Source organism: Sapajus apella, unplaced genomic scaffold, assembly GCF_009761245.1.
Source record: "Sapajus apella isolate SASKATOON/1434 unplaced genomic scaffold, GSC_monkey_1.0 scaffold95, whole genome shotgun sequence".
NCBI lineage: Eukaryota > Metazoa > Chordata > Mammalia > Primates > Cebidae > Sapajus > Sapajus apella.
Window position 1 is genome coordinate 5,186,114 of NW_022437035.1, and position 10,606 is coordinate 5,196,719.

The 10,606-nt window shown below is 48.0% G+C and overlaps 1 protein-coding gene across 7 annotated transcripts in view; it reads left to right on the top strand.

Moving 5' to 3' along the window:
* Positions 1 to 29: 29 nt before the first annotated feature.
* The window catches only part of HSCB (HscB mitochondrial iron-sulfur cluster cochaperone), a 19,861-nt gene continuing 9,284 nt past the window's right edge, over positions 30 to 10,606 (top strand). Inside the window, exons 1-4 of one of the 7 annotated variants that reach the window (XM_032256742.1) lie at positions 30 to 353; positions 2,211 to 2,307; positions 2,916 to 3,005; positions 5,059 to 5,203. In XM_032256742.1, the coding sequence (XP_032112633.1) occupies positions 118 to 353; positions 2,211 to 2,307; positions 2,916 to 3,005; positions 5,059 to 5,203 (568 nt within the window). In that variant the 5' untranslated portion in view covers positions 30 to 117. The other 6 variants (XM_032256743.1, XM_032256741.1, XM_032256745.1 and 3 more) reach the window with 6 other exon arrangements.

Consider the following 10,606-nt stretch of genomic DNA (forward strand, 5'->3'; position numbering starts at 1 on the left):
TTCCCCTCGGTTGATCCCGCCCCCTCGACTCCTCAGCCAATCAGCAGCATTAGTCTAGTTGGCCGCTCTCTCTGCTTTTCCCCACGAGTGACCGCCGCTACATAGGCCGCCGGCCAGATGTGGCGGCGGAGAGTTGGGTCTTTGCTCCGGCTGTGGGGGTTTTGGCCGACAGGGGTTCCCGGAAGGAGACCGCTAAGCTGCGATGCTGCGTCGCAGGCGGGAAGCAATTCTCCCCGCTGTTGGAATTGCGGCAGCCCAGGGGGCCCCGGGCGGGAGAACGGGTTCTTCTGCCCACAGTGCCGAGCGCTGCAGGCACCTGACCCCACTCGAGACTACTTCAGCCTCATGGACTGGTACGAGCGACGGTTTCGGAAAACCTGCCTGAGCGAGCGAGACGTCGGGGGCTGGCCTGCGAGAGGGGAGGGCGGACCTGGCTTGCGGAAGAGAAGGCGGAACTAATAGGGGGGCGGAGGTCTGGAGAGCAGGCGTTAGTGAAGTGTCTTGATTTCTCAGGAGGAAATTGAGAGGCGGGGACTGAGGGAGGCAGCGTTGAGGTGTGGAGAACGGAGAGGAACGGGACTGGAGAGGCGGGCACTGAAGTCAGAGGAAATAGGGGGGCCGAGGCTACAGTGGAGGGAGGTTTGAGGGGCGGTACCGACGAGAAAGGTTAGGAGAAGTCGAGGGGCGGAGTTTGAGGAAAGGGTACTTGAGGGCCAGGACCTGGGAGACTGGAAGGCTTGAATGATAGTGTCTGGAAGGTTTAAAGTTGGGTTGTTGTTTTTAAGAAAGGACTGTAGAAGGCCGGGCGCGGTGGCTCGCGCCTGTAATCCCAGCACTTTGGGAGGCCGAGACGGGCGGATCACCTGAGATCAGGAGTTCAAGACCATCCTGGTCAACATGATGAAACCCCATCTCTACTAAAAATACAAAAAATTAGTTGGGTGTCGTGGTGCGCGCCTGTAATCCCAGCTACTCGGGAGGCTGAGGCAGGAGAATGGTTTAAACCCGGGAGGCAAAGATTGAAGTGAGCTGAGATGGTGCTACTGCACTCCACCCTGGCAACAGAGTGAGACTCCGTCTCAAAAAAAGAAAAAAAGGACTGCAGAAGTGTGGTCCAAGATTGGGGATTAAAGCACGAAAAGCTTAATATTGTGGGCGAGGCCTAAGGGAAAAGTGAGAATTGGAGGGAGAGGGTCCAATACATGGGTTTTTTTCCCCTGAGGCTGAGGATCTTGGAGAGATGGGGCAGTGTGGACACAGCTGAACTGGTAAGGAAATAGGACAGATTTGGGGAGTAGAAAGTGAAAGGCGTTGGATTAAAATAAACTGGGAGACAGAGATAAAGGGACCTGAACTGTGGAAAGATAGGGTGGTATTAAAAAAAAAAAAAAAAATTCGTAACACTAGTTCAAGCACTGAAGGAAGACTTTCTTCAAGACCATCTTGTAGATGGACCATTGCAATAGGGTCCTGCAGTGGGGGAGAGAGATTGGTCTCAACTCCAAAAACAGCATGCCCAGGAGGGAATTTGTAGCCAAGAAGCAGAGTAAGCGGGATTCTGACTAAACCGACCTAAAAGGATTCTTGCTAAAGACAGGCCAGGGTGCTCAGACACTTCCTGGAGAATGGTAGAGGATGAAGAATCTAATCAGAGATCTAGGTGATAAAATATGAGGATTGAGGATTGTAGCTAAACTGACTTAGCAAGGTTCTTTGCCAAAACTGGATTATACAAGAAAGCACACAGCTGGGCCTAGGAGAAGGTCCAGAAATCTGACTAAAGTTTGGCCAAGCAAAGAATCTTTGTCTGTGTAATTTAGGAATGTCCCTTTCCCTTAACTATGGGATCTGCCCGCACCAGTCACTGAACATGTATGAGGAGCTGCAATAACACTGATCTTTAAGTTCCTCAGCATCCCTGTCTTGCTCTCACCTCAAGATCGTTGCTCTTGGAATTCTACCTGGATGACTCTTTGTTCTGATCTTTGATTACTCATCATCATTCCAATTTGAGCTTAATGCCATCTCTTTGTCCACTACATCTGCTACCCTCTCTGACCCTGTTCTGTGTCCCTTCATAGCACCTACTACTTTTTGAAATTATCTGTTTATATGTTTAGTGCATCTTCTCCCTAAGCAAGAACCAGGCTCATGGTAGACAAATCTTTAAATATTTGTCGCATAAATTTCATCTCCCAATTTCCTTCCAGCAACTGTTCCTTCAGAGTTGATACTGTGAAGCTCCAGCACAGGTACCAGCAACTGCAGCGTCTTGTCCACCCAGATTTCTTCAGCCAGAGGTCTCAGGTAGCTTCTTGGCCAACCCCAATAATCCCCAAATATGTGTGCATACCAGGTGGCAGTGGTCTTGTGGCTATGTGATTATCAGGGACAGAGCTGGAAAATCAGCTCTATCTGCCCATGGCAGTCTGACCCCAGCCTGCCAGACCCAGAGCTCTCATTCACTCACAGCTTTTGTCTGACTTCCCCAGATAACTTAAAACCTATCAGCTGAATATAAAGGCACCTCATCCCACACCAGCTCTACTTAACCACTTCCTTAGGTGCCTGCCTATCAGCATATTATAAAATTTTGTGGGCTGGGTGCAGTGGCTTATGCGTGTAATCCCAGCACTTTGGGAAGCCAAGGCAGGCAGATCACTTGAAGTCGGGAGTTCGAGACTAGCCTGGCCAACATGGTGAAACCCTGTCTCTACTAAAAATACAAAAATTAGCCAAGCGCAGTGGCACACACCTGTAGTCCCAGCTACTCAGGAGGCTGAGGCAGGAGGATCGCTTGAACATGGAAGGCGGAAGTTGCAGTGAGCTGAGATCGTGCCACTGCACACTCCAGCCTGAATGAAAAAAGACTGTGATTTGGATGGTAATAGTACTATCTTCATCTCCACTAACAGACTGAAAAAGACTTCTCGGAGAAGCATTCAACCCTGGTGAACGATGCCTATAAGACCCTGCTGGCCCCCCTGAGCAGAGGACTGTACCTTGTAAGGTGATTTCCCAACCCTTCTCTGCATGACATCCTAATGCCCATTATAGCATAGGACAGCTATGTCCCCTTTATTCAGCAGAAGAGTGCTTGAGGTTGGGCATGGTGACACATACCTGTAATCCTAGCACTTTAGGAGACTGAGGTGGTCAAATCACTGGAACCCACGAGTTCAAGAACATTCTGGGCAACACAAGAAGACCTCATCTCTATACAAAAATCCAAAAATTAGCTGGGCATGGTGGCACACACCTGTAGTCCTAGCTCCTCTGGAAGCTGAGGCAGGAGGATCACTTGAGGCTTGGAGGTCGAGGCTATAGTCAGCTGTGATTGTACCACTGCACTGTCTCGGGAAAAAAAAAAAAAAGTCCAGGGACCCAATGATATTTAGCCTCAAAGCACAAATATAATTTTCTCTGAATATTCTCTGTGAATATTACTTGCTTCAACTGCATTTTTTTTTTTTTTTTGAGATGGAGTTTCGCTCTTGTTACCCAGGCTGGAGTGCAATGGCGCGATCTCGGCTCACCGCAACCTCCACCTCCTGGGCTCAGGCAATTCTCCTGCCTCAGCCTCCTGAGTAGCTGGGATTACAGGCACGTGCCACCATGCCCAGCTAATTTTTTGTAGTTTTAGTAGAGACGGGGTTTCACCATGTTGACCAGGATGGTCTCGATCTCTTGACCTCGTGATCCACCCGCCTCGGCCTCCCAAAGTGCTGGGATTACAGGCTTGAGCCACCGCGCCCGGCTTTCAACTGCATTTTTTAAATTGTGATTTTCTATCTATTTTTTTATGAATTTCAAGGATTTGATGATGGTAACTTTTAGTTAAGAGTGATTTTCTGGTTTGCTTTTTTTTTCCTCTCAAGAGTATCTCAGACTCTAGAAAATCACAGAATTGAATAGAATCTTTTTTTTTTTTTGAGACGGACTTTTGCTCTTGTTGCCCAGACTGGAGTGCAATGGCGCAATCATGGCTCACCACAACCTCCGACCCCCAGGTTCAAGCGATTCTCCTGCCTCAGCCACCTAAGTAGCTTGGATTATAGGCACGTGCCACCATGCCCGGCTAATTTTTTGTACAGCTAGTACTCGACTTACGACCACGATTGGTTCCGACAGACCAGTCGTAACACGATTTGGTCATAAGTTGAGTAGGCTATATGCATGCGGAGATGGTAGTGCTGCCGGAAGCTGGTCCTCACTGTCGTATGCCCAGCTGGGCAACGTTTGCGCTGCCAGACGTGGAGCAGTCGTGGCTAGCGATTGTGGTCGTAAAGTCAAATGGTCGAAAGTTACATAGGTCGTAAGTCGATCAATACCTGTATTTTTAGTAGAGATGGGGTTTCACCATGTTGGCCAGGATGGTCTTGATCTCTTGACATCATGATCCACCCGCCTCGGCCTCCCAAAGTGCTGGGATTACAGGCGTGAGCCACCGCGCCCGGCTGAGAGTTGAATAGAATTCTTTTTTTTTTTTTTTTTTGGGGGGACGGAGTTTCGCTCTTGTTACCCAGGCTGGAGTGCAATGGCGCGATCTCGGCTCACTGCAACCTCTGCCTCCTGGGTTCAGGCAATTCTCCTGCCTCAGCCTCCTGAGTAGCTGGGATTATAGGCACACACCACCATGCCCAGCTGATTTTTTGTATTTTTTAGTAGAGACGGGGTTTCACCATTTTGACCATGATGGTCTCGATCTCTTGACCTCGTGATCCACCCGCCTCGGCCTCCCAAAGTGCTGGGATTACAGGCTTGAGCCACTGCGCCCGGCCTTGAATAGAATTCTTTACAAACATCTAGTTCAACCTCTGAGTGGAGGGATGACTACCCCAAGGTCACGCCAAGGTCACATAGTTTCAGGTAGCATAATTGGGAATTCCATCCCAGCATTTCTGTTTCAGTAAAAGCTTTTGACAAGTCTAAGCTCTTTCATTATTGGGACAGTTCCAGTTTTATCTGAGTGGTATTATTTCCTAAGGGATGAGTAGGATCTACATTATTCTGCCCATAGTTTCTTCAACTTACTTTTCTCACTTTCTGCCCCAATAGCTAAAGCTCCGTGGAATAGAGATTCCTGAAGGGACGGATTATGAAATGGACATGCAATTCCTCATGGAAATAATGGAAATCAATGAAAAACTCGCAGAAGCTGAAAGTGAAGCTGCCATGAAAGAGATTGAATCCATTGTCAGAGGTGAAAGATAAAACAGCACTGAATATATTTCATTGCTATTATGAACACTTGTCCAAGGATAAGTGAGAAATGAATGTAGAGAGTACATAATGGGCCAGGTGCAGTGGCTCACGCCCATAATCCCAGCACTTTGGGAGGCTAAGGCGAGTGATCACCTGAGGTCAGGAGTTTGAGACCAGCCTGGCCAACGTGGTGAAACCCTGTCTCTACTAAAAATACAAAAATTAGCCGAGCATGGTGGCACATGCCTGTTGTCCCAGCTACTCGGGAGGTTGCTTGAACCCACGAAGCAGGGGTTGCAGTGAGCCAAGATCACACCATTGCACTCCAGTCTGGGCAACAGTGCGAGACTCCATCTCAAAAAAAAAAAAAAAAATACAAAAACTAGCCAGGCATGGTGGCACATGTCTGTAATCCCAGCTACTTGGGAGGCTAAGGCAGGAGAATCACTTAAACCTGAGAGGTGGCGGTTGCAGTGAGCCGAGATTGGGCCACTGTACTCCAGCCTGGGTGACAGAGCAAGACTTTCTCAAAAAAAAAACAAAACAATACATAATGGTCATCTTAGTGATTCAGTATGGATTTTGGTTTTAGTTTGGTTTTGCTCATAGTGAAACCAATTTTGTCTGGGGGTTAAACCTGCAACATCTCTAACACTATGGAAGATAGCCTTAAACCAAGAATGTAATCACATTTTGCAGATTGCAGTGATCTTTTGTACCTGTGATAACACTTAAATATTATTATTATCTCTAACAAGGAAAATTGGCCTCAGAAGTTAACAGAAATGCCCAAGGTTACACAGCAACTGTACAGCTGGCAAAGATTGAAACCCTGGTTGTATGATCCCATATTGCTTTGTTTTCCACTGGATTCCATAGTTTATCAATCACAGTTCTCAATAGAACCTGTAGGATGGATGGATGGATGGATGGACGGACGATGGACAGACAGATAGATAGATGTTTGTTTATTTTAAGGAATTGGCTCACATAATTGTGGGGGCTGGCACATCTAAAATCTATAGGGTAGGGCTAGGCATGGTGGCTCATGCCTGTAATCCCAGCACTTTGGAAGGCCAAGGAGGGCAGATCACTTGAGTCCAGAAGTTCAAGACCAGCCTGGGCAACATGGTGAAACCCCATCTCTAAAAAAAATATTAAAACCTCAGCCAAGCCGGGCGCGGTGGCTCAAGCCTGTAATCCCAGCACTTTGGGAGGCAGAGGCGGGTGGATCACGAGGTCAAAAGATCGAGACCATCCTGGTCAACATGGTGAAACCCCGTCTCTACTAAAAATACAAAAAATTAGCTGGGCATGGTGGTGCGTGCCTGTAATCCCAACTACTCAGGAGGCTGAGGCAGGAGAATTGCCTGAACCCAGGAGGCGGAGGTTGTGGTGAGCCGAGATCGCGCCAAAAAAAAAAAAAAAGGAGAAAAAAAAGAGCTTTAAAACTAATTCATTTATTATTTTTATTTTTTTAAAAATAAAATGAGCCGGGCGCGGTGGCTCACGCTTGTAATCCTAGCACTTTGGGAGGCCGAGGCGTGTGGATCACGAGGTCAAGAGATCGAGACCATCCTGGTCAACATGGTGAAACCCCGTCTCTACTAAAAATACAAAAATTAGCTGGGCATGATGGCGCGTGCCTGTAATCCCAGCTACTCGGGATGCTGAGGCAGGAGAATTGCCTGAACCCTGGAGGTGGAGGTTGCGGTGAGCCGAGATTGCGCTATTGCACTCCAGCCTGGGTAACAAGAGTGAAACTCCGTCTAAAAAAAAAACTTCAGCCAAGTATGGTGGTGCACACCTGTGGTCCCAGCTATTCAGGAAGCTGAGGTGGAAGAATCACCTGAGCCTGGGAGGCAGAGGTTATAGTGAGCTGAGATCACGCAACTGCACTGCCACCTGAGTGACCCTGTCACACACAAAAAAATTATAGGGTAGACAAGCTGGCTGAAAGTCTAGGCAGGATTTCTGTGTTAGAGTCTTGTTACAGAATTCCTTTCTAGAAAAACTGTTTTTGCATTTAATGCCTCTATTTGATTGGATGAGGCCTCTCCCCACATTGTGCAGAGTAACATCCATTACTTAAAGTCAACTGATTGTAAATGTTAATCACACCTACAAAGACCTTTACAAGATCATCTAAACTAGTTGGTTTTTGTTTTCTTGAGACATGGTCTCACTCTGTCACCCAGGCTGGAGTTCAGTGGTATAGTCACCGCTCACAGCAGCCTCAACCCATGAGCGATCCTTCCGCCTCAGCCTCTTGGGTAGCTGGGACTGTAGGCATGCACCACCATGCCTGGGTAATTTTTTGTGTCTTTTATAGAGATGGGGTTTTGCCATGTTGCCGAGGCTGGCTTCGTACTCCTGGGTTCAAAGTGATCCACCTGCCTCAGTTTCCCAAAGTGCTGGGATTGCAGGCATGACTCCGTGCACCTGGCATAGATTCGTGTTTGATCAAACAATTGGGCATCATAGCCTAGCCAAGTTGACACATAAAATTAACCATTCCACATAGAAGAGACTCCAAGTTTCTCTGTTAGACTATATTCAATTATATACTTTCACAAGTATTTGCAGTGTGCCTACTACAAATAATCAATCACTGGTGCATGATACTAAGGATACAGCAGGGAACAAGAAAGACTGTACCTTGGAGTTTATATATGTCAACAGTGCCCAAAATGGAACTCCTGAGTGTCTCCCCTCCCCACCTTTCCCCTAAAAATTCGGTTCCTCTTAGGTGCCGGTGGCTCACGCCTATAATCCCAGCACTTTGGGAGGCCAAGACGGGTGGATCATGAGGTCAGGAGATCAGAACCATCCTGGCTAATACACTGAAACCCCCTCTGTGCTAAAAACAGAAAAAGCAAGGCATGGTGATACACGCCTGTAGTCCGAGCTACTCCGGAGGCTGAGGCAGGAGAATTGCTGAACCTGGGAGGCAGAGGTTGCAGTGAGCAGGGATCACGCCACTGCACTCCATCCTGGGCGACAGAGTGAGATTCCACCTAAAAAAAAAAAATCAGGCCGGGCCCAGTGGCTCACGCCTATAATCCCAGCATTTTTGGAGGCTTTGGTGGGCAGATCACCTGAGGGTCAGGAGTTTAAGAGAAGCTTGGCCAAAATGGTGAGACCTCATCTCTAAAAAAGAAAAATCTGTTCCTCTTCTAGTGTTCCCTAAGAGAATGACACCAGTTGCACAAGTGTAAATTTTGAGGAGGCCTTAACAACCTTATTCTTCCTTACACCCATAGTCAATCTATTAGGTCTGAAAGAACTGACTTAAAATTGTCTCAAACTCATCCAACCATCTCTATTTTCACCGCCACCAGCCTTTTCCAAGCTACCATTCACTGTCCCCTGGACAATTGGAGTAGCTTTGCACTGGTCTGTCTGTACCTTCAGGCCCCATCTAACAAATCCCTGCACTGTCACTGGAATCTTTTTGAAACCCAAATCTTTTTTTTTATTGAGACAGAGTCTCACTCTTGTTGCCCAAGCTGGAGAACAGTGGAGAGATCTCAGCTGACTGCAACCTCCACCTCCCAGTGTCAAGCTATTCTCCTGCCTCAGCCTCCCAAGTAGTGAAGACTACAGGTGTGTTCCACCATGCTCGGCTAATTTTTGTGTATTTTTGGTAGAGACAGGGTTTCACTGTTTCCCAGGCTGGTCTCAAACTCCTGGGACCTTGGGTGATCCATCCATCTCAGCCTCCCAAAGTGCTGGGATTACAGGTATGAGCCACTAAGCCAGGCCAAAACCCAAATCTAATCACTACTCTTGTCGTTTTTGAGACGGAGTCTCACTCTGTCACCCAGGCTGGAGTGCAGTGGCGTGATCTCAACTCACGGCAACCTCAGCCTCCCAAGCAGCTGGGACTATAAAGACACGCAGCAACGCCTGGCTTTTTTTTGTATTTTAGTGGAGATGGGGTTTCACTGTGTTGCCCAAGCTGGTCTCCAACACCTAAGCTCAGGCATTCCGCCCACCTTGGCCTCCCAAAGTACTAAGATTACAGACATGAGCCACCGCGCCAGCCTACTCTTGTCTTTGTTTAAATTAGCCAGGTATGGTGGCTTACACCTGTAATCCCAGCACTTTGGCAGGCTGAAGTGGGAGGATCACCTGAGCCCAGGAGTTCAAGACTAGCCTAGTCCACATAGCAAGACCCCATCTCTATAAAAAAAAAACTTAAAAATTAGCCAGATGGCTGGGCGCGGTGGCTCAAGTCTGTCATCCCAGCACTTTGGGAGGCCGAGGCAGGTGGATCACAAGGTCAAGAGATCAAGACCATCCTGGTCAACATGGTGAAACCCCGTCTCTACTAAAAATACAAAACATTAGCTGGGCATGGTGGTGTGTGCCTGTAATCTCAGCTACTCAGGAGGCTGAGGCAGGAGAATTGCCTGAACCCAGGAGGCGGAGGTTGCGGTGAGCTGAGATTGCGCCATTGCGCTCCAGCCTGGGTAACATGAGTGAAACTCCATCTCAAAAAAAAAAAAAAAAAATTAGCCAGATGTGGTGGCACATCCCTGCAGTTCCAGCTACTTGGGAGGCTGAGGCAAGAGGATCACTTGAGTTCAGGATGTGGAGACTGCAGTGAACCGTGTTTGCCCCGCTGCACTCCAGCTTCAGCAACAGAGCAAAACTCCGTCTTAAAAAAAAAAAAAAAAAGAAAAAACTTTAAGTGGCTTCTCACTACTCTAAAACTTTTTAGCATGTCTCACAGAGCCCTACATGGCCTGACCTCTGCTTCTCTCCATTTTGCCCCCTCCACTCCAGCCACACTGACCACTTCCCATTCCTCATCTGTACTAGGTACCCTCCTACCCTATGGTCTGTTGCTTGTGCCTGAAACTCTCCTCTCCTCTCCCCGATTTAAGTTAACCCCTCCTTCTTCAGATCTGCAGGCAATCATCACTTCCTCAGAGAAGCCTTTTTTAACCATTAGTAGTGGCTTTCTCTTTTTTTTTTTTTTTTTTTTTTGAGACAGAGCCTTGTTTTGTCGCCAGGCACCAGGCTGGAGTGCAGTGGCATGATCTCAGCTTACTGCAACCTCCCCCTCCCAGGTTCAAGCAGTTCTCCTGCCTCAGCCTCCCGAGTAGCTGGAACTCCAGGCGCGCACCACCACGCCCAGCTAATTTTTGTATTTTTAGTAGACATGGGGTTTCACCATGTTGGCCAAGATGGTCTTGATCTCTTGACCTCGTGATCCGCCCACCTCTTCCTTCCAAAGTGCTGGGATTGGGCCGGGCGCGGTGGCTCAAGCCTGTAATCCCAGCACTTTGGGAGGCCGAGGCGGGCGGATCACAAGGTCAAGAGATCAAGACCATCCTGGTCAACATGGTGAAACCCCGTCTCTACTAAAGCTACAAAAAATTAGCTGGGATTA